Source organism: Grus americana, chromosome 2, assembly GCF_028858705.1.
Source record: "Grus americana isolate bGruAme1 chromosome 2, bGruAme1.mat, whole genome shotgun sequence".
Classification (NCBI taxonomy): domain Eukaryota; kingdom Metazoa; phylum Chordata; class Aves; order Gruiformes; family Gruidae; genus Grus; species Grus americana.
The window spans coordinates 76,059,754-76,087,262 of record NC_072853.1 but is presented as its reverse complement, the minus strand read 5'-3'; the positions used below and the strand labels follow the sequence as shown (position 1 = coordinate 76,087,262).

The 27,509-nt window shown below is 44.1% G+C and overlaps 1 protein-coding gene across 12 annotated transcripts in view; it reads right to left on the bottom strand.

Annotated features, from left to right (window-relative positions):
* COBL (cordon-bleu WH2 repeat protein) overlaps positions 1-15,557 on the bottom strand; it is a 165,061-nt gene extending 149,504 nt beyond the window's left edge. For 8 of the 12 annotated variants that reach the window (XM_054816778.1, XM_054816780.1, XM_054816779.1 and 5 more), the window contains exons 1-2: positions 15,385-15,518; positions 15,054-15,132 (exon numbers count right to left, since the gene is read on the bottom strand). In XM_054816778.1, the coding sequence (XP_054672753.1) occupies positions 15,054-15,097 (44 nt within the window). In that variant the 5' untranslated portion in view covers positions 15,098-15,132; positions 15,385-15,518. Of the gene's footprint in view, positions 1-15,053; positions 15,195-15,384 lie in introns of those variants that run through there. The other 4 variants (XM_054816785.1, XM_054816791.1, XM_054816782.1 and 1 more) reach the window with 4 other exon arrangements.
* Between the last annotated feature and the right edge of the window lie 11,952 nt (positions 15,558-27,509).

Sequence of the window (27,509 nt, the reverse complement as noted above, 5' to 3'; positions counted from 1 at the left end):
AAGGGTATTTTTTTAAAAACTGGATTCAGACATTAACACATTGCTTTCAGCTTTGCTGGAAAATGAAACTGCCACCAGTAAAGTTCGGAACTTTCACTCAAGACTAAGTTTAGTAGATGAAAAGACCTCTGCTCTTTGTGTATTACATTTAATTTCAGTACTAAAACGGAACTTCATGACTTATATAACGGTATCATAAGTTACTCAACATTCACTTGTTTTGATTATTAAGAAGTTTTGAGATGGGGTGAAAATAGTAATGTCCTGAAGTACTAAACCAATGTAACTCCATCTACTGAATATGTACATACAAATTGAGCCACTTTGTGACAAAAAATAATTTAATGCAATGAGGTATTAAATGTTATTGAAAAGGAAAACATTTTTCACTGTAAAAACTCCTGCATTATCACCCAGTTCTCTCATTTAAGTGTTCATTGAAATATTGTTCTATTAGAATGCATTTCTTTATGCAAACTGTAATAAAGACAGCGCATTATGAATTACAGACTGATTTAAGCACAGAGACATACTCAGACATAATAAATGAATTTATGCCAATATTTAGATCTGTAACCAGAGGTCATATGGCTTGTTATCAATTTTATGTAATTACAAAGGTGTGTATCATAATACACTCATATTGTCTAAGCTTGAAAAGAGCTCGAATCAGACTAAGCGAGAAAAAAAAATAATTCTATTCTTATCTAAATCGTACCTATAAGCCTAAATCTAAGGTTTTTAAGTGTTTCTTCTAACACGTTGGTTGTAAAATTTACATCTAATAATATAAAACTTAATGATTATTACTGTACCAACACAAGTTAACTTGTTATTTCATGAACATATTTTTTCCCCTCTTTTTTCTGCACCACAGGAACCCCCGGTGAGAGAAGACAGCAGAGAGAACTGAAAGGTGTCACAGAAAAAAAAGACAAGCAGCTTGAGGAACGCGATTTACATAGCTGTGCACTTCTAAAGCTTTCCTTTATAATAGTCCCAGCTGTGTCTTTACATGCACTCCGTGGGTCTGCTGAGTTTGGGACTTTCTGGGCCAGTGTCAGCAGTAAGGACACCATCTGAGGCATCAAAGCAGTGTTGAAGCCTACCTGGGGAGTCACAGCTCTGCCAAGAACTACGGGCGCGTGGACGAGACCTGGAAGGACCAAAGAGCACGAGACCGAGCAAAGCCTGGCCGTCAGAGGGCAAGCCACAGCAGAGGAGCTCCTTCCAATGCTTTTATAACGCAGCCCCCCGAGCAGCGATAACTTTACTCCAGATACAAATTCAAGTACACGAGTCTCCTCTTCCGTCATGCCACAAAATTAGAAACTTGCAAGAGAGAATTAAAAAAAAGTCTAGGAGGAATAAACTTCACTATCAAGGGACAGCTTCATTTTTTCCAAGTGTTTTCTCCAAGTGAGCTCTATTTACTCTAAGCTGCCAGGGAAGTACATGTACTTTCAGACAATTCTAATAAAACCATGAAGACCCGAACTCCACCACTCGTGAAATCTGTGGGCACCATTGCCAAACCACAGAAAGGCTCTGACTGTGTCTTGTAAGCACGAGCAATATAAGCCAATACAGAATTTCAGGCAATTCTGAGTCTGCATCAGATGTCACCACGGCTGCACCCTACTGTGCAGCGATAAAAATGGATATCCCTCGGTCCTCATCCTCCACATGCGTTTTGAGGAACACAAGCCACCTACCAAATTTTGTTTCAACTCACACTATCAACCCCCTAAATAAGGGGGGTTTCATTACGGAACACTTATGTTCCCCCGTGTACAGCAAATTATATAATCTATAAGAGTGCATGGTTTGTCAGATCATTATCCTCATAAATCCATCCATGACTTCAACCTTTGCTCGATCTAAACAGACTGCAGAACAACTCTGGAAGGAATGGCACAGCTGTACGACACAGTGGACGTGCTGGTTCCAAAAGCAACGTCCCATACGGTAGCATTTATTTTCAATATTGCTCAACACACGTTGCCCAAAGCACAGCTTTTAATCCTCCATCTGCAACTTTGTGTGAAATACGAACACATTAATTCAGAGATAGGCTGCAATTTTCAAAGAGTCCTACAACAGTCACACATTTGCTTTTAAATGCCAAGAGAGCCGACCAAACCAGTAGGATCAAAAAAAAAATCTATTTAACTCTACGAGCAGCAAAACGGATGAGTGCCACACGCTCATTCCCTCTTGTGCTGGTACAAGGGCTTGAGACCACCTGTATGCAAGGACTAGAGCTGTGCATGATGCATCTTACTCAGCCTCCCTCGTGCAGCTCCCAAGAGGTTGCACACATACTACTCACCATCATCACACAAAGCAGCCTCCAAAACAGCTCCTGCGTGGACCTTTCTATGCCTATATAATTTAAATCTGAAGAACTGAGATATTTTCTGTGATAAGCACTATGGAACAAATCTCAGGCACTTCAGAAGGCAAAAAGAACATGAAGTCTCCAATTCACTCAGTTTCCTGAATTTTATAAGAACGTTCATCTGGCTGCTGGAAGATAATACAATACTATTTTTTACTCTCTTAACTGCATCACTATAGTACAATTGAATAACACTGAACTTACTGTTTTTCTTTCTATACATGGTGATGGTATCCTCAGTAAAAGGAAAAAGCAGCACAGAAAATTGAGAAAAGTTTCTCTAGGGAGTTTTAAGGTTTTAACCTTAAATAACGCTTGGTGAAAGCAATTTAATGCAGGAAAACCCCTGTTGCTGATTTGGGTTTTGTCTTCAAATAAACAATGCTTATGAAAGATTTATAAATATTTGAATACTGTTGCACAGGTATAGCCAGGTACTAAACAGGGCATGAGGGGTTTCTTTGCAATCCGAGCTTCCACATTATGTTTTCCCAAGTAACTCTGCCTACCCCTTCCTGGCCAAGCCGGGAAGGAAAAGTCAGTCTCCATGCTAGGGACATGTTCGTTACCATCAGCTCAGGAAAAAAAGAGACAGCATAGGCTAGATTATTTCTCCAAGATTAATCAAAAGGCTGGAGTACAAGAGATAACCTATAAAAGAGAAGAAAGAAAACGTATTTCCCCTTTTCAACTATTTGGGTCATTCACTCGAAGGGTTGATCTGTACCAGAGGCTGACGTGCACGTCCTCGCTAATGATGGCAGAGTAGAGCTCTGTCCCCAGTCATTGTACCTGGCCTCCTATTCAAATTTGGCACCTAAGCTTTGCACACAGAGACTACTTATGGGAAGACAGCTTAATATTTTATATACAGCACAGAGTTGTTTGTCCTGTAACAATACAGGTAAGAGGGAATTTACATTAAAAAATAATGACTGAAAACTGTTCATACATACACTGTTTTTTTTAAAAGGTTAATTGCCCCTCCAAAAAAAAAAAAAATCAGCATTTTTCATTTTTTTCCAGGTAGATTTAAGCTAAACTGTAAAATATGAAGTAGTTTAAGACCTCTTCTCCCCCATCACTTCAATACTAAACTGAATTAAAAAATCTGAAATTATTCTCAGGTAGCAAATTAGTATATAAATAATTGGCAATGCACCGCAAGCAATATTTCTTTCCAAGTAACTCCTTATGAAAATGAAGCAGCATGGGGAATTTAAGGTGCTTTTTATGGCAAGCAACCCACGGTATCTGTATAAACAGGTTTTATACTTCAGGCAGTTTTATATTTGTAAAATACTTTCCAGTAGACCTGGATCTCATTTTTAATAGGAGAAAGTATGGTATTTAACCACTTGAATGCAAAGAGATTTCATTCCAAAATAACTATGGCTAATTTGAGAATACACAATAATAAACAATTAACAATTATATAGATGAGCTGTATTTTTAAATATGGCTGGTATAATAGCATGACAAGTGGGCTTTTCAGAAAAATATTAGCACTAGCTGGTCTTGCAAAAAGAACAAGTGAGAACAGAAATAAGTGACCTCCTTATCCTTAACCAGTATGAAAAATATATTGTTAGTGTCCAGGAGGTCTTTAGCTGTAAAATACCAGTGGAAAGATGGCACTTTGAAGTTTACCATCATATAAACAAAAACAAGCAGGTCCAAAGAGGAGAGAATACAGGGGAATATAGGCACTGAACTCACCTATCTTTACCTAAACACACAAACCCACCTCCCCTTTTATAATAAGATACCCATAAAATATAAACCAGAACCCCAGTGAAGGACAAGAGCAGTGTGCACCCACAACTATTTCACCGATCTGTCCAAGTGAAGCTCGTGCCGGTCCCTCTCCCACGTGTTCACTGCAGGAGCAGACCCAGAGATTTCAGCTGAGCTGCTTGGGATTTGCACACCTCAGCCCAGCAAGTGGAGCAGAGCAAAACCAAATTCCATGGGCCCTTTGGCTCTAAAGCTGAATATTAAGTCAATGGGAGCGTAGCCATGCCCGCTCTCCTCCATGCTATACGGCTCTCAAATTCAAGCTGCTTCAGAGCAGCCGACCAAAGCCCCATTTCCAATATTGCATTAAACAATTAACCACTGCTTTTGCTGCTCTTCATTCTCTGGCAAGTGCAAGCAGACTCTCCCTCTCTGTCACAACAGAGGCCAATAAACCATGGGAACAGACAGACTCTTGAGTCTGCCTGGCCCCTACCAGTCATTTTGTACAATACTACACTAACAGGCCTTAAAAAAAAAAAAAAAAAAGGATGCTTCCAAGAAAAAACTAAATCCCTGGTTTGCCTTATATGAGTCTGGAGGAAAATTCACCTTAACAAAAATGGAAAGACACAACGCTTCTGAGCCAGAAGAGGGAAGACCCTGTATTTTGATCCTGGCATCAAGTGTTAAAACCCACTGAGACACTCTTTACTAACTGCAAAACAGAACTACTAAAAGCTTGCATCCACTGATATTAAACTACTTCCAGAATTCACAATTTGTCTTCTTCAGAAAAAAAGAGTTCTTCACCAAAAGTATAAACAATGTTCTTTAGAAGAGTAACGTTTCCTGATCCTTGTGAGGTTGAAAACTGGGTAAATACTAGTTGCAGAATAACTAAATACTCTTTCAGGAAGGTATTCTCTTGTTTCTTACAAATCCATGCAAGATTTGGAAGGGGAATTTAATTAACTGTATTTGCTTAGAAGTTAGGGAAAAAAAGCAACTTTATTTTCATCATGAAATGGTTTAATCATCAACATATAGTTCTAGGATTGTGCATAGGTAGTCTCTAGATAGTTTTAAGAAGTTGGTACAATATACAAGACTTGAAATGAAGGGACAAAATAAACCAATTAAATTTATTACTTAAAACTGCAGCAAATTTTTTTTATTCTCCTCCTAAATACACAGTGATTTGGAAAATCCACAAATATCTGAATTTAAGATAAAATACTGTTCTGTAATTACCCACGTAAAAGATGAGGCATAGCTGTTGTCTTTTTTCCTTTCTTTTTTATTTTGAAGTTTGAACCCCGGACTCTCTATCCATCACCCATGGATACATTTGCATTTGTCTCACAATGGAAAAGCTGGGTTTGATAAGAAAGTAATTCTGCATTAACACATTATATTCAGGAATAACAGACTTGATCTGAAGCTAGCAATCCCCAACTTACTAATGAAAGCACGGAAGTAAATATATCTACTGGTTTATAAAAGCCCTTATGGAGTTTGTGGATGCGGTCCTGGCACACCGGTTTCTCCCCAGCATCCCCGTGCCAGGCTGAACTCAGGCAAGTCCCCTACAACACACAGCCCAGCCCTGGAGGATCCGCAGCTTTCCTGGGTACAGGAAGGTTTCGGGACACACTGGGGATAGAAACTGGTCTCAGTTTGTCGCGCTCTGGACAAGGCACTACCCAGGGAATGAAGACACACAATAGACCTTAAGGAGCCATAAAGCAAGACAGTAAAAAGACTGCACATCTCAAAAAGCACAAGTTTATGTACATCTGATGTTGTAACATTATTTTTTAGCATGCGATGCTGCTCTGCATTGCCATGAGATGACCAAGTGACTCTTCAGTTCAGCACAGGCAGAGAAACAGAGGTAATTAAAAGCAAACAAAATAAATAACTGTGTTAATTACAACACTGGCACTTTAGCAACATGATCTGACCTATTTGTAGCTGTATTTAATGAATTGGTAGAGTCAGTCTTAGGAGCACCTGAAGGTGTCACAGTACCAAGATTTTAATCACGGCAGAAGCCAAAGGCTGGTCTCCTTCCCAAGGAGAGAGCCCTGTCCTAGCAGGGGCTGAGCAGAGCATTCGTCACAGCAACTGCAAGCAACACCAGGAGCCCCCTTAGAGCAGAGAAAGCTGTGCTGACACTGAAACATGAGCTGTACCCCCAGGGAACCTGGGAGTAATTTATTTGGTATCCACAAAAGTTTAGGCTTGGTACCAAGTACCATGAGAAGTTACTCAAAAAAAAAAAAAACCAACACCCCAAACAGAAAAAAAAAAAGCAGGAATCTGGACTCACACCAAGATATTCCCTCATCAACACCCAGAACCATTGCTGTGCTGTTCAAAAATAAAGCACTGCCACAGAAGGATCAGAGAAAAGCACAGAAAACAGTTTTTTCTTCCAATTTGGCTCAAACTATTTATTAATTTTGGAGACTCCCCTCAGTGGCACTCTCAGACAAAAAAAAGAAAGGAAAATACACGTCCCGTGCACAATAAGATCAGACATGCCGTCCTTGACGTATTTACCTAGGCAGTTATTTTTGCTGCATATGCAAGATACTCATCTCAAACAAAAAAAGAAAAATGCAGAAAGAAAAGCCATCTAAGCACAGAATTAAGAAACAAAATGAAATAATATGGTTTATTATAAAATAACTTGGAGTTTTTATTATATTTCTGGAACCTGCTAAAGCAGGAAGAAAATAATGTTTGTTATACTTCAAAATAACTCTACACAACAGAAATAAAAGAAAGATTAGTATTTGAAATGGTCTTGAACAGAATTCACTACTTTTTTTTCTCTTACACTAGAAAGCTGCTGCCATAGCTCTCATCAGCCCTCTGGGGCGAGCACAGGAGAATGCCCGCTGTGGGATGTGTAGAGCGGGAAGGAAGAGATGAGCTTTTAAAACAAAAGTCATCTAGATAATCTAAAACAGAGCTCTTTGCAGCTTTCCTCTGTGTCCCTGGAGAAGTCGGCTCTGACTGAGCTGATTCTGCATCTGGTGGATCTCACGTACACCGCAACATGAGGACCTTCGTGCAGCCTCAGAGGACAAACTCCTCCTCACGTCACCATCACACCATCTCCTGACACCACAGAACGCAAGTACCAAGGATAAATCCAGCAGTCTCACCCAAAAACACCTAACTGCCTTTTCAGAGAAAAGGGGACCAGCAGACTAGCAGGGACAATCATCAGACCTGGGAGATGGCGGCAACTGGTCATCAATGGTGCATTCGTACTCAGGCCCTTGAATTTTGTTGTTCTCTAGTCTAACTAAACCATCAAAAATTATTAACAAAAAAGCAGTAATATAAAGAGGTTTTATATCATCTTACTAGGAATGGTAGCACAAATGTTTATTAAAACAATGCTTGAAAATTCAGAAAGCATCTCATCAACCATCAATGTTACCTGTTTTAAATCCCTATGTATTTGTGTGGTCTTCAAGAAAGAAGAAAAAAAAGTCATTAACACTCGATTACCAAAAAAGTAACTGAGCTCTACCCTTCTGGCTCAACTTCACAATAAAACATCAATAACAGTTGATCGGATCAGTATGCATTAATGTAAATAAAACCCAACACAACGGTGAAGGAAAACAGGTATGGCAAACAGAGAATTGTACTGATTGTTAGTCACGCTGAAAACATAAAGTAACACTTCTCTGATTAAGTACTTCAGGATTGGTACTTGCTGTTGAACCTTACAATAGGGCTATATTTAGAACACTGATAACATAAAATGTAATTTTCTTCCTCAAGTCCCACGTCAGTGGTATGACTTTGCATCTGTTTATTTTACTGAGTAAAGGAAGTTTTCACTCTTAGCACCACAAAACCAGCATGGCTCAGAAAGACTATATTTTCTTCCAGCCTGTGGGTCATTGCTAGAGCTTGCTAGGGAAACATCGATTGCAACATGACAGCTTCAGGAACAGCAAGGCTTGCGTTTATTTGGCTTCTTGCTCAAAGTAAAAAGGAGGACTCCAGGCTGCCTGGTGGTCCTGGCAACTCGGTGTAGTAAAAGCTACCGCAGGTTTAATCCTCAGGCCTTCCTGTGCCAAGCAGGTCCTTGAATGTGGGTTTTCTGTAAGCAAGTTCCCTAATTACCTGGCTGCTGAGGGACTCTCCACCAGACCATCCCAAGCCATTCCTCTTTGCATACGCCACAGTAACATGGAGAGAGAGGCAGAGCAACTCACAGACCAACTTTGTAACTTATACGCAGGTCAATCTCCTTTAATAAAAATAAGACACTGGAGAATGCAGAACTGAACCTGAAAATGCCATCTGTCTGCTGCACCTCTGCAAGTACCTGGGGCCCACCTTACACCAAGTTCTCATTTGCACCTTTCCTACCTGCTTTAATGATGGTCACTGCCTTAAAAAAAAAAAAATAGTATATCGGTGTTGTATCAGTTTTTGACTACCAGAGAAAGCTTTATAACTCACATTTCATCACAGGAACTGTCAGAGGAGACTGCCAACTCTCTTCCATACAACACATCACAAGGAACACAGAAAGCACAGTTTAGCATGCAAATATCAGGTTGAATTTACAGGGTCAGCAGTAAGAAGTAATTTTTTTTATACTGTAGACACTCTCAGTCTGGAAGCTATAGTGAGAACAAAGGAACATAAACAGAAAAATCATTCTTGATCCATTTTTCCCCCCCCACTTCTCTGATTATGACAACGGCTCTGCACAAATGCATAGCCTCTTAGGCAGCTTATTAGCTGGGGGAATAATGAAACAGAAAAGACAATGTTTTGGGTGCAAGGGGACTAAAGCGGGTATGAGACGTTGTGTGTCAGCGCCATCACAGCACGGCCCTGCCACGCAATCTTTGTGAGTCACTCCTTGGCATGGGTGAGGTCCCTGGCTCATCGCTGACACTCTCATGCTGAAACTATGACAACAATATACTATTCCCAGCATCACTTATTTAATGATAAGTAGCCTGGCTCACAGGGCAACTAACAGCTCTGGAAACACTCTATACATTAAAAGGATTAATATGTTAATAAGGGTTGTAATTTCCATTAGCTGGAAATGCAGCTACTTTTAAAAAGATCCTTAAATCACAAATTTAGCTGGAAACATGGATTTTAAGTCTTTTCTCATTCCCAACTTCTACTGCAGGAGGCTGGCTTAACCCGCTATAGAGAAATAAATTTCTAAAGACCCCCCAATCTCTTAGAAGCAGCATTACAGTGTGAAAGCTGTCAGTTTTCATGGAAATCACAATGCTGGAGCAACACAAAAAGCTGCAGTATACAGAACACAGTCGTTGCCAGAAAATGAAGTGTTTGCTGATGCTAACAGAGTAGCTGAAGGCCAGACACAGGGGAATACTTGTTAAGGCACTGAATTGTGATTCAGCAGCAGTGAGGTACTTCCCTAACTCTGCCACAGGCCTCCTGGCTGCTTTCGGAGCAGGTCATGTAAATGTATTCACACTTTTGCCTGTATAAATAAAACTGAGTCTCCTATGTGTATTTCTTTAACCCAAAAGAATACTGCTAGAAAGCCTTCATAAATGCTTATAAAATAATTCAAGTCTGTGACAACAGGAGTCTTAACAACTATATACAACACCATAGAGGTTTAAGAATACATACACGTATACAAGAAAACTCTCATTCCTTTGAAGGCAAAAAAAAATTCCCTTCATTCTGGCCATAATCATAGTTGTACTGTGATCTGAATTACTCAGCAAAAAGTAATACACCACTTCTCTAGCAAGATTAGCTATGCACAAAGCAGCCGTGTATTTACTGAACTGACTTCAAAGTAAATAATTAAGAAGTTGCTTTCCTTAATGGTCAGCATCATCTAAAACTGCACCCATATGAGTGCTCTAAATTGTAGTTAACCCCCTCCACTTTCTCCAACTTTATCTAGTGCAGCATCCTGGAAAATCACTGTAATTGATGCAGCTTGCCCAGATGGGGTGGTAAGTAAAAATCTGTCCCATCAAAATATAGTGCTACCTCCTGCTGAGCAGCGAAGTGCTTTCATAAAGACAAGCAATTTTACTAAGATGTAAACTTACAGGAGCAAAACCTGTAGAAAAATGAAGCTGGAATTACAAGGGAGGGTCATAAAGAAGAAATGAGTCAGGCGACAGTAGGAAAGAGAAGGCTCAATTTCACCTAACAGAGGCAGAAGCAGCATAAAAGAGCAAGATGAAAAAATACAAAAAACAAATCCTGAATATTCTAGACAGCCCAAAAATGGAAGAGACTTTATTTCATCCTTCTACTGTCGTACAAGACTAACAGATTTCTGAAAGAAAGAGAAAAGGAAAAAAAAAGGGAGAAAGTAAGGCAGAAGTGGGAAATTGGAATTTAGAAAGTACAGCTGTCAGGACTGGATTGCATTGTGTTTATCTCACCATTTAGCTTATTCTTACAATTAGCTTGCTTATCTTCAGCAATCCTGAGATATTAGTCATGACTGAAACCATACATGCCTTCCAGTGTATCAGGTCGACAGTTATATTCATAGAGAGGTACAAAACACTGTAAAAATTGCCTTGTTTCATTTTATGCAATAGCAAGCACAATTCTTCTGTCACTGTCACCCGAGTTTTATTTAATGTGACCTATCTTCACTGACACAAAAAGAAATACTTTGGACCCAAACTACTTGTGAGAGGACAGGGCTAATGCTGTCTGCAGTGCTAGTAAAACATATCACAGAGAAATTCCTTGTGAGCATACAAGAAGCGCCGTCTGAATTCTGCAGGAGCGGTGCAATACAAACGGGGCCACAGCGTGAAGGATAATGCCGAAAGCACAAGTGTCAGTCTTGCAACTCATTGAGGCAGCAACCTTCAAAGCAGGTACCACACTGCTACTCCACATTGCTAACTGCAGTCATCGCCCTTTGCCATCCAGCACTCTGCACATTACACTGAAATCTCATATAAATACAAAGCAGGGGAAACATACACAAATTGCCCAGTTTTCCAATTTTGATCCTATGACTAATTACATGGTTACTTCTGTATACCCTAAATCTTGTAACATCTGAAGGTGAGAGAGTATGGTGTAAGCAGTGCTATGCAGATGTTCACATAGATGCTCTCCTGATAACGGTTCCCTCCAGGCTTTTTGACACAAGGTTTACAAATAATACACCAAACATAAGTATAATAAAAAAATATTTTTTTTAAAGCTGGATGTGCAGTTTCACAAACTAATCCACCTAACTATGTGGAATAGGCATAAAATAATAGAAAAAGGTTTCAACAAGTTGAGATGCGTGACTTGCATGCAGAAAAGCAAACTCCCAGGTACAGAGCAAGTGTTACTGATGTTTTGCAGCCTTTATCTGACTTCCAGGGTGACTTCAATCCTGCAGATAAGTTCCTCCAAAGTAGGTGTGCTAGTGTATCCCTAGATTTGTTAGTAATGTAAGGCTCTGTGAGATAGGGAAGGAAGGTGAAGCACAGAAAATAAAGGTCCTATTTAAAGAAAGCGCTCATACATCTTGTTTAACATAGAGGCTTTTCCCACATTTACCAAAAACTCCAGAGGAAGCTTTTCTGTGCTCAGGCGTAAAGGCACGGAGAAGGACCCATGAACCACTGGTTTCGGTGGGAAATGGCAATGCTTTTAGTGACAGCGGAAGATGCTCTGCACTTTGTGAGGCTCCTAATAGAGCAGAACACAACTGATCCTGTAAGTCCTCATTTTAGGCTTGAGCCCATTAAGCCACTTAAGACCAATGTATGTCAATCGTCATATTATGGTCAAAAAGGCACCAATCAGATGTTTGAGACACCCAGACAGAGGCCTAGCTCTGCTCTCCCTAATGAAGTAAGGGTAGATGCAGACACCAAGGCAGTAAGTTTTAAACAAGTGTATTTCTCTCTCCTAGCACCCATTGCATGATCACAGAAGAATAAATCCTAATTTCTGCTGCTATTGATTGTATTAAATTCACCTTCACAAGCTAAAATAAATGTTAATTAAAGCATCATGGACTTGGTAAAGCTTTACAAAACTCATGCCTAGCAAGTAGTAATAATAAAATTCTCAGTGCTGAAGTCTACTTGAAGCTGAGAAATGGGAAATACCCTGCAACACCAATACAAACTGCATTTTTCCTTTGCCATTTAAAAAACCACCACCAAACATAACAGTATCCTACTTTTAAATGTGCAATTCTTAAGCAGCCGTGCCATGAAAACACACGTAAGCAATTTATCTGTGTAAAGCACACAGCAGAGCTGCTCTACCTTGTACCAAATGATACATTGAATTTGTTCACTGTTAAACAAGGGAAACTCGTAACGTCGCCATTAATGATTTACAATAGAGACAAAACAGCTTTGCCTAAATTTTATTTGAAATTGTGAAGTTGCAGTCATTTTAACCTCTTGCTTTCATAACTGCAAGCTAACCCAATCAATAAGCTGGAAATGCATACAGCATTTCTCCTCCCGTGAAAGGAAGTTATTTCTGCCACAGTGGCCTTACAAGCCGGCGTTCCCTGGGCATGCTCCACAGATGCAGTTCATGTCTGGATTCATATGAGAAACAACAAGGACAGATGAAGATGCCCTCTCTTCCTGGCCCGAGCTGATTTCCTCATTGAACGAGTAAAACCTGATTAGGGACCAAACATCCACCGGCTGCCAGTATGGATGTTACCAACTCAGGGAATTACATACTCTTCAGTGAAACCAACCCACTGCTGACAGCACGGGCACATCCAGGCTGGGAACCTCTGACTTGCAAGAAAAGGCAACAAGCAGGATTTCAAGGCTGAAATCAGCTCAGATAAAACAGACAGGCAGTCCCCGTCGGTGCAGACGACAGCGTTGCCATCGGCTTCCGCAGGAGTGGATTAGCACCCACACACTCTGTTGTACAATATTGCAAGCACGTCTTCACCTTATGACTGGTTTCACCTCCTTGAGCCATGTCAGGAGCAATCCAACTGAAGTTAATGCAGTTACTGTAATTTCTGATCGTATACGTGATAATCTGAGTCTGGCCACGGACAGGTTTACACAGATGAAGCTGGCTACATAGGATTCAGCAAGTTTGTGCAGAAAAGCCCTCAGACTCCAGTGCTCATCTCTGAGATGCACTAATGACATACTTTCTCATTTCAAATTCAAAATCTTTAATGAATCTTTCGATACCTAGCAATCAAGACAAATTTTTAATCAGCACTGCATCTGAGAAATGCTGGCTACTCTTCAAAGCACACACGTAAATTGGCATCCTAGATCTCCTTTTCATCAGGATTTTAGAAAGCGGCTATGCTGTTACATCAGTTAAACACAGAGAGAGGAGGTACATGATATCTACTGCTTTTCACAGAAGGTTAGCCTAAAAGGTCACAATCAAACAGGGTCATTTTTAACAGGAATTAAGCATTTTCTTTACAAAAAGAGCAGCAAGCTAAACCATGCTCTGCAAATCAAAGGAACATTGCACACATACAGTTTCATTACTGCAGCACTAGTAACGGCATCTTTTCTTCACTCATCGCTCCCTGTTCTACTTTCTGAGTTAGGCACTACCAAACTTCCCATTAAATCCAGAAACTCAGGAAATTAAACCTAACAAAACTACTGCAGCCCACTAGCATGTACTTTAAAGCTGTCTTGTATTTATCTGAAAATTAATTTATGACATAAACATTAGAACTAAAAATAAAAAAGCTGCTGAAGCAACCACAGTCTTTTTCAGTGCGTGCAGACAGTGTGAAGTAGAGCAGTAAATTGCAGCAAGCAGACTGCACAGTTCTTAAAACTTGCCCAGCTTCTGCTCTGACAAAAGAGATCACTTAGGACTTCATCTTGCTGCTGCTCTTGTTGTTTAATTAACAGACTAATAAATTCACTGCTGGCATATTCTGTATTTGTTTCCTCTCTTTAAAAACCCCCAATCCACCTGTGGTTTACAGAAGGGCTGACTGCTATTTAGCATTAGTACTGCGAGAGCGCTGCCTGTCACCAAAGAGCAGGAGGCACGGGGAGCAGCCACCGGCAGCCGCAGGCAGCTGCCCAGAGCCCGGCCGGGGCCGCGGTCACCCACCAACCTCAGACCACTTTTGGCATTTTTAATTCGAGGTTGGCAGCGTTTTTCCTTCCTCTGCCGCGGCTGTGCGGTAGGGCTGAGGGACCCACGGCTGGGACGGCTGAATAAACCTTTCAAAGGCTTTTGGCAGCAGCGTATTGGCACACACACGGGCGGGCAAGCAGGCGGGAACCGACGCCAGCGGCCGCGGGCTTCCCCCGACCCGTCCGCCGGCCGGATCCGCCCCGAGACCCGCAGCGCCCGGGCTCCCCCCACCGCTGCCCCGGCTCCCTCCTCGCCCAGGGCCGCGGCGGGACGCAGCCCGGGACGGGAGCCGCAAGCGCCGGCTGCCTGCCGCCCCACAGGGCCGGAGCGCCCTGGCCAGCCCAAACGACCCTCGGCAAGAAATACATCCCAAAACCAAACCCCGCTCCCCAACCTCTCCGGTCCTGCAGGCGGAGGAGCAGCGACGGCAGCAGAGTTGGGGCGCCCCTTCCAAAGGGGAAAGGCGAAGCAGACACCTTTTCCCGCTCATGACCTTTCCCCACCCCAGCTCACCATGCCGTCCCCTGCCCCCGCCGCCCCGCTCCTCGGCCGTGCCCCCTCTCCTCTGCCCGCCGCCACCCCGGCGCGCCCGGGGCGGGCTGCCGACACCTGTGCGCCGGCTCCGACCTCGGCGGCTCGCCGCCCCGAGACAGAGAAGAAGGGAGGGAAGGCACTGAGGCCCGCCGGCCAGCGCGGCTACTGCCGCTGCCCGGAGCCGCTCCTGCCCGCGGAGAAAGAGCGGCGGCCAGTCCGTCCCGTGTCGCGGCGGGCGGCTTACCCGCTGGGAGGCTTGCTGGCCCCGGGGCGCACCAGGGTCTCCATGACCGGGCCTCCCTCACCGCTTCTCAAGGGACGAGCTGGTCCGGACGCAGTCCCGCAGCGGCGAAAGGCGGCGGGGATCGGGAGGGAGGGAAGAGAGGAGAGGCGTGAGAGCCGGCCTGGCCCCCTCCCTCACCCCCACCTCCCCCGCCCGGCCCCGCTCCCCGCCCCGCCGCCGGGCGGCACTGCCCCGGGGTGCCGCCGCAAGCCAGCCCAGCCGTGGGCTGCGGGCGGGGATGCCGTGCCGAGGCGGCACGCGGCGGCCCCTCACTGCCCCTCGCCCGCCTTACCGGGCCGGCAGGGAAGCAACGCCGCGCCGCGGGCACTGACAGCTGGCTGCGCACGCCGAGGAAGGGGCTGCCCGGCCGGGTCCCTCACCAGGCACAGCACGGCACGGGTCAGGCGGCGGGGCGGGCTGCGCTCCCGGCGCGGCCCCCTGGGGCGAGCGGCTCGGGTCGGCTCGACTGGCGGCTGCCCGCTGAGCGGCCCGGGGAGCCCGGGAGTGCGGGCGGGCGGGGCCGGGGGCGCTGCAAGCCCGTTTCCATGTGACCGACCGGGACAAATGCAAACACGGCGGCTGCCCCCGCGGGCGCTGCCGGGGCGGCCGCCCACGCCGCGGCGGGCGAGAGGAAGGGATGGGGAAATCCGCGGGAGGGAGAAGCGACAGACCCTAGCGCCGGCACCAGCTTAGAAAACCCTCCTACACCTCCTTTGCCATAAACTTGGCAAAGAAAACCTTGCCAGGCGGCTGTTCGCCGAGGTCGAGCCCCGCGGGGAACGAAGGCTTTTCGTGAGCCTCACGCGCTGCCCAGCACCTAACGTTGCGGCGTAAGGCTTGCTTCTTGTTACCTTTATTCTTACAGATTTCTTTATTTTTCCGGAGGCTGTGCAAACAACTCTTAAAATTAGTAGCGGTTTCGGTCAAGAGAGGGGCTGTAGAGCCGCGATGGGGCAGGCAGAGCAAGGCAGGCTTCTCCCGGGGCGTTTCAACCCATCGGTCTGAGCCCAGCATCAGGGAAGGCAGCGTGGGGCCCGCTGCACCCTCAGCCCTGCACCCCGGGCACGGCTCGCACCCCGAGCGGTGCAAAGGGCCCGCCGGCACGGCCTTCGCGGCAATGCAGGTGGCATGTTAAAATCTGAGTGTGCTGTTTCAGAAATAGTCCCCTTGCGCCGTTTCCCCCAGGAGAACAACTGTTAGGCTTGCGTGTGAAAGGAGAACCAAGCCAGAGGCGGGGGAGTCTGGCTTATGTTACTGCAGCATGTGCCTGCTCTGGGATGTGCCCAGCGTTGGGCGCCCTGGCCTCTCTCGGGCGGTTCAGGGGTTTCTCTGCTCCCTCCAACTCTCTCTGTTTGCTTCACCTAAATTTCCTGGCCAAGGTGGGAGAGTGGCAGAGGTTACAGACTGATCAACACAGGGACCAGGAGGCAGGAGCGAGCGGGCTGAGTAAAGTGATGGTGAGAAACTCAGGCGGGGGGCTGCGAGCAAAAGGGGAGATGTTGCCAGCCTTGCCTATTCACCTGGCTGCCTTGGCGACAGTCCCACAGATTCTGATTAATGGTGACCCCTTTTGCCAAACCCTCCCCTCCCGTCAGGTTTGAGCTCATTTCGCTGCATATTCTGCCCATTGGAAAGTGTCTTGCCCAGCTCAGTGACCGGAGTAAATGCAATCAGCCTCTCCGGCCCTGAAAGTGAGGGTTTCTTGCTTAGCAAGCAAGACTTGGCAAATCTGGGTCAGAAGCTGCGTGCGAGTGATGGCATTGCTATCTGCAAGAAACTCCCATCCCAGGCAGATTGTAAATATTTGGAAATATTCAGACATTGGATTAATTTGCCAGTAATGGAAAGGAAAAGGACACATTCATCTTTTCTGTACTACGTGAATGGAAGATTACCATCAACACCCACCTTTGTCCTGTACCAAGGCTTTTGCATTATGATCAAAATACCTGTTTCTATGCATTTACCCCAATGTATAGCAGAACACTTATTGTAGTATAGTCATCCTTACTTTTGTCTTTTCTCACTTTGACAGCCTGAGTTCTCCCCTTAATTCCCATCTCCTCAGCAGTGAGTCAAGAATGTTGCTTTCCATTCCTCCATCCCTGACATACAGACAGCCTGAGGGCAAAAGAGGCAGCTGGCTGTCCTAGCCCTCAGTAGAGAAACAGAAATACGGATTTGCAGAGGCAAAAGATTGATCTCTGATTTCCCTGTTACCATGGGTAGAAGTTGACTGAGTCACCACAGTTCAGTAATTACCCTGGTCATCTGAGCCGCATGCCACGGTAATGAGCCACATGCATGTTCCTGATTTGTGTCCTTATGAAAATAAATAGGCTAGCTGACATGCTTTATTTTGCAAGTAGATTGGTTCAGAGACTGCATGCTGTCAGTTACCATAGCTCCAGGAATGAATGGTCATCTATTAAATCACAACCACTTGATTTCATAGCTGTGTTCATCATCTATTCCATCATTTTTCATCTCGCTTTCTTGTTCCTAAATCTAAACAAACTCTTCCCTATCCTTGAATAGATGCTAAAGCTGCATGGGCACAAAACCTCTACAAAACCCCCCAAATCTTCCCGTGTCCACATCATTAGCAAACTACACCACTCTGGTTATTTTAAGAACCTGAACAAACTTCCCTTGCCTCAGCTCCGGCTTCTACTCTACTGTGATACACCAAAGTGGAGGTGTAAAGCATGAAACAACAAACCAGTATTTGATTATTATGTTCGCTTTGTTTTATGTAGCGCAGCAAAAGGCTATTAATCACCAAAATCCTCATCTTAATACACCTCTGGAGCGCTAGGAGCAACAGCACTGACTGCCCACAGCCCCAGTTTTTCAGTCCCATTTTGCTGATGGAAAAGCCGAGTGAAATGCGAGGAGCACACTCTGCGATACAACATGGGAATCTGCCTTTCTCCAGGCTCCTTGGCACTGGGCCCGGCTCTCAAAAAAAAGGGCAAAGGGGGCATTTCTAGTGTGCATTGTAATCCCCACAATCAGGGTGCTATGCTCATTTTTTAGGCAAAGGGCATTAGTTCGGAGAGGGGCTGCATGAGCATTTGCCAATCTCATAAAAATGTCCATGAGACTGAGCACATTCAGTCCCCCCTAGGACTAGCTTTTTAACCCTTTCTTGTCTCTGTAGCTTCATCTCCATTTAGATGTCCTCCTCAATATATTTTCTAGTATTAAGTCATTTAGATGACAAAATCCTTGCTGTAAAATAGTTTAGGCCTTTAAAAAAAAAAATAATCACCAGTGCAATTTCACATTTCCGCTCTTATACAGTTGTCAAAACATTATTCCTATTTTTCCTCACCTTCGCTGCTAGTAATATTACTGAATCAAACCTTTAAGGTTACATTCCTCTACTGCTAAAACTGGCCTGCAGTGTTTCAGGAATTTGAGTTTGTAGTATAAACTTAACTGAACGCGTAAGGAATCTAGTAGGACAAGCCTAATGCCAAAGAATTTGTTTCTGGTGTGTCAAAAAGAGGTTAAAATTAGCTCAGCATTAGCTAACATGCACCACTTAACCAAGCCTTTTCTCTAGTCTAGCACATTTCTCTTCCTACAATTTAGGTGTTTGAGGGCCGTCCTAGAAATGGAAAACATGTTTGAGCTTAAAAACCAAGGCAAAAATACAACAACCCTGACTTTATAGCAGGAAAAGATTGTGAATAGAAGTTAGTTAATGTGGTTAGGTTTAGTTAATAGCAAACACGCATTTTTAACCACATAAATCCTTTTCCCATTCTAAGCAATCTAGAAATTGCAATTTAAGCATTAGTCCCTGTAAGAGAGCTGATTTACTGTAAAATTGCAAAATTCCTGGCTATGTAATTATAGCAATTGGAGCTATGTAGCCCCAAGCTCATAAAATTATTTTCTTTTGCTATCCACAGAAAAAAAGAAGAAGAAAAAGAAGGGAAATGAGATTTTCAGGGCTTGCTAGACCATCTTCTTGAGTCACAGACCCACCCTTCTTCACAAAGTTGATTTGGGGTTTAGCCCTCCAGGTCCTATTGTTTTTATTAGGAACCTGAAATAACTGTGAGCAATGATAACAATTTTAGAGGAATATGTCAAAATAATGAATAAAAACAATGAGTAGTTTTGAACAAATAGCAAGTCACTGCTGGTCCATACAAGACTAAAACAACGTTATCAAATGTTCTTTTATCTCCTAAAACTTACTGAAGTCGCTGAAGCTTTTGGAGGGTATTTGACCTTTAGACACCTAGAAAAAGGAATTGGCAGTGTGATGGAGAAAGCTAGAGACTCTTTCCCAGCCTCTGCATGGAAAAGGCTGTTGAGGAAAGCCCCGCTTAACTGTCCACTCCTGCCTTCAAACCTCGGTGTGGTCTGGAAAGTGGGGTGCTGGGGAGAGGGAGGGCAGTGCGGCACACAAGCAGGTGCGTGATGCAGCACCGGCCCAACGCTGGCGCTCGGGAGCCGCAGGGCAGATCGAGCACTGTTATGCTGGGCAAAAATATTCTGGAAAGGGAGGGTCCTGTTGCCTTAGAGAGTATTTCGGAGCACGCATGCAGGGTGAAGAACGTGATGTACGTGAACAGAGATGGGGAAATGGTTTAAAACCACAATGTGAATAGAATAAGAGGAATTTCTGTGAATGACGTAACCATCAGGAAATTAAAATCGGGTTATTTTAAATGTGGCTAAAAGTGGACATGGCAGACATCAGCATAACGCAGACTGAAGCTGGTATGTCTCTATAATATGCTGACAGTTTTGAATCTAAGAACTGTAGACCTTTGGGGATTTTTTTTTTTAAGCTGAGTATTGATTATGTGCTTATTCTTCCATTCTTCCTCTTTTTTTCCCCAACAGTTTAATAGTCTGTTGCTTTACCCTAACATTGCGTTCTATATATTTTGGATAAATAGCCTTCTATTTCCTCTCTTTTCTACCATTCCTCTTATGTGAACTTTTATTCAGGATTTGAAACCCCAAGCCTAGTCTAGAATTAAACTGACATTCATGAAAAGATATTTAGCTGGACAAACGACTGGCCTCACCCGCTGGGTCAGAGCTCATGTTCTTGGGCTCAGCTGTGGTGAGAACCTTCCTAGGCAAGATGCTAATGTAAGATGCTTCCCAAAATCAGTTGCATGACTCAGTATGCATCTGAGAATAGTGTCAGAGAAGATAATAATATGATCCAGGGAAAATATAAGTCTTTAAGACTACATCATATTATATGACTGAAAAAAAGCATCTGGGCAGCCTTGACCAGGTTACAAACCAAATTTGAATGAAAACATTAGCTAATTTATGTAAATGTATCTTCATTGTACTGAACTGGGCAGTCCCGCTCAGTGTGCTGGTCAGGGTGACCCAGCTGCAGCCATTCCTCATTTTGAGGTTTCTGCTCTTTTCCGCACCAAGGAGAGCCTGAGGTTGTCAAAACAGCACTTCAGAGAAGCGACTCACTGCCTCCCAAGTGCTGCTGCCACTAAAAGCCCCTTCATCCTTACTGCTTTCTGTAATTAAGACATGTTGTTCCAGGCTTAAAATTACCCTCTATCTCAGTGTTTTCATGGCAGAAAAGTAGAGCGCTTGGATTGCTCAGCCCAGCAGAACTAGCAGAAAGGGAAACTTAATGAGCCTTCTGCATAACTAACTTTCCATGGATCTGAAAACAGTTCATTTAAACGTGGCGTGAAGTCATAGCAGAGCACTTTACTTTGGCATGATGCTTTTCCAGTCATTCGGGTACAGGCAGGCCAGGCTTTTGTAAAGCTGGGCAGGACTGACAAGGAGGCAGCAGAAGGGACGCTCCATGCATGCTGTAGTGCAGCGATGAAGCAGACAGAAAGCTTGCTCTCTCTCTCTCTCTCTCTAAGCTATGGACATGGCACGTTCCCAGTTCTCCTTACGCAGCACACTGCGTACACAGCACCACGTGGCTGCAGCGTTGCAGCCAGCCTGTGCCTCTCCCATGCATTGTACCCAGATCTCCTCCCAGCACGCACGGTTGGTGCTGCGAGCAATGGCAGCGAGGAGTGCCTGCCGCGTTTGAAACACTGGCTTTCATGTGGGGCTTCAGCTAATAACTGCTGAAGTCACTCCTGAGGTAAGTTAGTCCCTGCAGTGACCAAATGCCCTTAGAAAACAATTATCAAGTGGGCTGTGTCTGTACTGAATACTCAGTACCAGGGTTTCTATTTCAAGAAGGCTATTTCTATTTTCATGTATATAATATAGCCAAGCTATAATCGGAAGAATTATATCCACTCACAGTCCTCTCTATAAATATTTAACACTGTCTGAGATAAGTTTTTTTAACATCGTCCACAACTGTATTTTAGCTCACAGACTCGGTTAAAATTTCTACCACTTTTAAACAGATTTTTTAAAATAGATTTTTTCAGTAGTCTTTCACTGAAATTTAGAAAGTTCCCATGGTTAGGAGGGAGGGTTTCATTTTCAAGTTTCGAGATGGATAAATAACAACAGAAATTTTGTAGAATTTCATAGTCACTTATGTAATTCTCACTTCACACTTGCATCATCTGATGCACCTTTCATTTAAAGCAGTTATCCTGATTGATAGTGACATAAATAAAAACAGAACTCATTTCTGTATTTAAATCAAAATTAATATGCTATAAAGACAAATACATATGCACTTATGCAAAAATTAAAAATAGCAGGCTTGGTGCTGCTCCTTTTTCTATTGAGTTACTTCATTCGTGGTTGCCTTAGTTGAACAACACCTTAAGGTGCACGGTTGTACGTGCATGTGAAAGCTCACCAATATTACTCTTAACTTATATTCTTTGATTCTTTGGAAAAAATAAGACTCTTTGACATATCATCTCTAGAATTCTTCATAAACTGACCAGGGACTTGAATCACTGTGTGCTGTTAAATTAATACCTGCACTCCCAAAGACCTACCTTTTTATTCATTCCCACTCCAAATGTAGACCTCATGAACCTGCTGAAATCACTGAATTATATTAATATGAGACTCATACCCCTGAAGGATAGAACATCAATGGATGCTATTGTCAGGAAAGCATCTGAAGAAGGCAGATGAAGTCTGAAGACTGACGTACATAAAGTCTTATATATAATTCAGACCCAGGTTACAAATATGAGGAGGTGAATAATGAAATAACTTACCATGAGGAATTATCTCTGGACATATTTGGATTGACATAATGCACAATAATTTTTTTCTAGCCACCACCATGTCATGACATGATCACTGATGTGGAGGGTGGCTTCCCCACCACCTACCCTTCTGAGGCCAGCAAAGATTTCTTACCTCTCCCTTCATACATTTCAGAAGCTTTACACCTTGATATCAATAAGTGACAAGACAGGAATTCTCTCTTTTCAGTAACATACCTTGAGACCTTTCCTGCTGCTTATCTCCTTTTCCAGAAAATATGAGTTAGTTGGGTACAGCAAAGAAAGAGGAATGGAGGTCTTCCAAAGATATCCTGTGGTACTAATCCAGAAGAACTTGGGCTGAGACGAAGTACATGGTTGGTTCACCACAGTGTCATTGGGCAGACGCAGTCAGGCAGAGACAAGACGGAGTAATGCTTCTCTCTTTAGAAAGGGTTGCCGTCACTTTCCTCACCCTGCTCCTGTAAGCAACACATAATTAGAAACAAGAAAAACTCTCCTTGAATTAAAAAGGAAGGGATCGGATACACTGGCCAGCAAAGAGGGGTGGAGGAAGTATGGATTATCTGGAGAACATCACTGGACTGATCCAAAGCCTACTGAAAGTAATGAGAGGTTTTCTACTGGCTCCAACTGGTTTTTCTAAGTCTTTCACATCACTTGCAAACATGGGCAATAATGACTGGGCATTTTACACAACTCTTCTGCTCTCATTTCCTCCCTTCTTCCTCTTGAACATGAGGTTAATGACATCTTCTCCTATCTCTAGCCACTTGTACTGGTGCTGCATTGAGCCTTCACAGGAACCTGCTGTTTGCTGGCCCCTAAAGGACAACATGAAGGAAAAAGTCTCTCACATGCTTTAAATGCCCTGTACCTGACCTGAGGTGGTTGACGAACCTTTGGAACCTTTTCATTTCTCTGTCTTCTCCTGGCTTGCGAGCTCTCCTCACCCTGCAATCTCAGTCTAGGGGAGTGGTATGAATTATGACATAATTAAAGTGAAATAACACTCCCTTTCTTCAGGTGAGTCATCTGCAGGTATCCAGAAAATGTACAGTGCAGAAATTGCCTCTGGTTCAGGGCATTAAGAATACGAAGTAGCTCCTTAGAATTCCTCTGGAAAGATAAATATGGAGCACCTCTGACTTATAAATAAAGAAAACTAATTTCCTTCCGTTGACAGTAGCAGACTAGAACAACCAGATTACAAAGCTTCCTGTGAATTTGCTACACAGCGTGGTGTGCTGCTGCCTTGCTTCAGGGACAGCCCAGAAAGCAAACTGTGATGCAAGGGGCCGCGCTTGGTTCTTCTTCTGCCCTCGTGGCAAGATCTGTCCCCACAGCAGCTGGTGCCCAGCCCGTTGGCACAACCCCGTTCTCCAGCAGAGTGGGCAGCGGGCCAGGGCCCCACCTTTTCCCCAGCCTTGTCCTCTCTCGACACAGAAGGATGACAAGGGAGGAAAACAATAGTCTCGCAGAGAGCCATCTTTTGGCATGGCGCAAGTGTCACAGAAAGGCCACAAAGGTTCTAGAGTATTGACCACAATCTCTTCTGTAAATAGGCACTGTGTCTGTAGAGATTTAAAGGAATACATTGGTTTGTTTAATTTTTATACTTACTCGTAACCTGATGAAATATTCAAGAAACTCACAAATTTGCCTACTTTTTTTAAAATTTATTTTAATGGAAGATGAGAAGTGAAAGTCCAAATCCTCCTAAAATGCATTAGATTAATGCCTGCGATAACTACGGAGATGCTTTCACAGCGCCGGTTGGTGTTTTAAATCTAAATGTCACAAAAGCCACGTTGACTTCAGTGAGGACTACTGAACCGAAAACGCACGTGGACATCTTTGCAGACTTTCACTCAAAACATATTTTGAAAGCTGTCTGCAGCTTTCTTGCAGCTCCCAAGGGGAAATGAAAGGCCAGAGAATGACATTTCGATCGTTCACGTGTACTTTGCACGTGATGTGCCACAGCACCCCGATGGGTGTGAAGGAAGGGCCTGCTGGAGCACACCCTGTAGGTGTGCATAAGAGTAACCGGCCGCGGGGCTTGCAGCAGCCTCTGCGGCCTAAGTCATTGCTTCTGTGGAGGTTTCTCAGGGTGCTCGGTGCGAGCAGCCCTCTGCTTGTCCTCGTTCTTGCAGACGCAGAAGATAACCTCGGGCCCTGCCCTGATGCGGGAGCATGGTGGGCTCCCAACTACTGACCTCTGTGCGTGCCGCAAACTGGAGGTTTTCATGCCCTCCCCCACCGCAGCCTCGGCTCGTGGCTACCGAAACCCTTCTCTGTATGTCAGGTTGCCCAATCCCAGCTGAACCGCTGCCAAGCTCACGGCGTGCCTTAAACAACAGGTAGGCCTGCACCCCAGTGCAGGTATAGCCTTCCCCCTTCTGTGAGATTTTAATGTCACAGCATAGGAGAAAACTTGTGTAACTTGAGGTGTGGCATTTTTAACCCCTTGGAAAAGGAACGACATTCGCCAAGAGTGTCACTGCAAATTTAGTTTACTTCCACAATAGCTTGCTCCTGTGTTTTCAGTTTTAAGGTGGTTCCTTAGAAACGATAAAACACAGTTCATTTATACCTTACAACTGCACTTCCAAACTGTCGTCTAATACAGATCTTGCAAATTACATTTGCTATCATACTGCTGTATGAATGCCTCATTCCTTCCGAATGAATAAAGACTAAGCATGGCTAAACCTGAAATTTTCAGATGGATGTCCATAGACTGTGGAATACATATATTTATGCATACATATATAATTGTGTGATTCTAGAGTTTTGTTTTCTCTGGGCTGGTTTTTTTTGCATCCTGACTTACTTGGAAGCTCCAGATGCCTGTGGCTTCTCCTGAGACCCCACCTGCAGTACTGCATCCAGCTCTGGGGGCTCTAGCACAAGACAGACATGGAGCTGTTGGGGTGAGTCCAGAGGAGGGCCATGAAGATGATCAGGGGGCTGGAGCATCTCTGCTATGAGGACAGGCTGAGAGAGTTGGGATTGTTCAACCTGGAGAAGAGAAGGCTCCAGGGAGACCTTCCAGCAGCCTTCCAGTACCTGAAGGGGCCTACAGGAAAGTGGGAGAGGGACTGTTTACAAGGGCATGGAGCGATAGGACAAGGGGTAATGGCTGTAAGCTGAAGGAGGGGAGATTTAGATTAGATATTAGAAAGAAATTCTTCACTGTGAGGGTGGTGAGGCACTGGAACAGGTTGCCCAGAGAGGTTGTGGAGGCCCCCTCCCTGGAAGTGTTCAAGGCCAGGCTGGATGGGGCTTTGGGCAACGTGGTCTAGTGGAGGGTGTCCCTGCCCATGGCAGGGGGGTTGGAACTAGATGGTCTTTGAGGTCCCTTCCAACCCAAATTGCTCTGTGATTCTTGAGTGCCCAAATGAGGATTTGGGTATCTGTGTTAGTGCATGCAAGTCAGACTATCAGATTCATTGTTGGCATCTTTGGGCATTTGAGGTCAACTCATAACTGAACCCCAGAATTCAAATGCCATATTCCTAAATGGAGGCTTTTCAAGGGAAGAATAGAGTCCAACAGTGGAACCAACAAAACAGATAGGAACTCCTCCCTTGTTTAAATTTTGTCATGGAAGCTGAAATCAGTGGTTCTGCAGTAGGCAGTTCAGCAACATTATGATCAAAAAACAGGCTGTGGAAAACTCAGAAAAGGAAATTTTGATGAACATGATTTCTTCAACAGTCTTGTGACAATGTGTAACAAGAAAACATCCAATAAAAGTCTTAATAACATTTCAATTATTGGATTAAGGCTTGGAAAGGACTAATGATTGAGAAAGGGAAGAGAGGAATTAGCAGGGAAACAAAACAAAACCAAAACAAAAATTCCCCAAGGTCTTATTGCAGAATTAGGCTTTAATACGTTCGTATCCAGCACCTCTCCGCTGGGAGACCTCTGTCACTGCTCTCTGGGAACACGGGGCTGATCATCCCCATAAGCAGCTCTGAGAGGAGGGGTGAACTCTCTTCCCAAGGTGGGGAAACAAGTAGACTGTCACTGCCTCCTGGAAAAGAGAACAGGTTGGTTTTATTTTATTAATGATATCTGTGTTTGTAATCCCCAGCTATGCTCTAAGCAAAGCCAAACAGCTTTTACTTTTTACTTCAAATGGGAATGAAATGCGTGGGCATGAAGAGGACGCTCCAGGGAGGCGGGCGATGAAAGATCCTGCTAACACCATCATAAAAGCAAAGCTGCAGCATGTAGCTGAAAGGATGCCTTGGGTAGATTCGTTATCAGAGCTTCCAGTTTTGATGAGAGAAAGGTGCAAAAATAAGCAAAAGGATTTTGAATTCCTGAGCTCGTGGGTGCTTTGATGAGCTGAAGTGGCCAGGCTGAGCCCACCAGCAGTCAGAGGTTTCACCTGTCATGTCAGTGGGACAAGGATTTCAGCTGCTTGTGAAGGACTTGTATTTTTGTCTCTTGTACACCTAGGCACTCTATGTTTAAAAAAAAAAAAAAAGATAAACACCTAGACAGAAGAAGGATCCTTAATTCAGTCCCTTTGCATCCTGAACCTGATGGCTGGACCCAAACCAAACCCCACCAGAGAAGGGTTCTTTTGCCATCCAGTGGGGCAAGGGGGAGGCAAACAGAAAACCCCAACAGACATACCCTAAATATATTTTTGTACATTGTGTTACTAGGCTTGAGAGGCATTGCTGAGAAATGGACTTTACAAACTAGGGAAAAGTTTGCAGCTATAACAATAATATTTATAGTTTTGTAATTTATTTGTAGCTTTGTGAAATGTATCTGGGTAAATGGCTATCCCAGCCTAAGGCAATAACTAATGTCCAGCAGCGGGTGCAAGGTTAGGAGTTATGCTTAGCTAGCTTGGGGCAGGGAGTCACAAGATTTTGTGCTGCAGACTGTAGAAGCATAGGAGGCAGAACAAACCCCACAATTTCCCTGCCTCCTGGAAGGTCTGTGTCCAGTTCCCCATTCAGTTTGGTTCAGCTGCTGGCTGTGGATAGTTCTCAACATTAAAGCACTGCAGGAGAAGTCCTGAAGCCTGTTCACCAAGCTGTGGGATTCGCGCATGTGGCTGTGCCGGGTCGGGAGCAGCCGGCTGAGAGCGGAGGGGCTCTTTGCAGAACTGCCAGGGCCTGCGGAGAGGGAGCAGCTGGAGGCACAGCTGCCGGGAGCCAAGCAGCTAGCAGAGCATCGCTTTACACGGCAGTTTATCACCCAG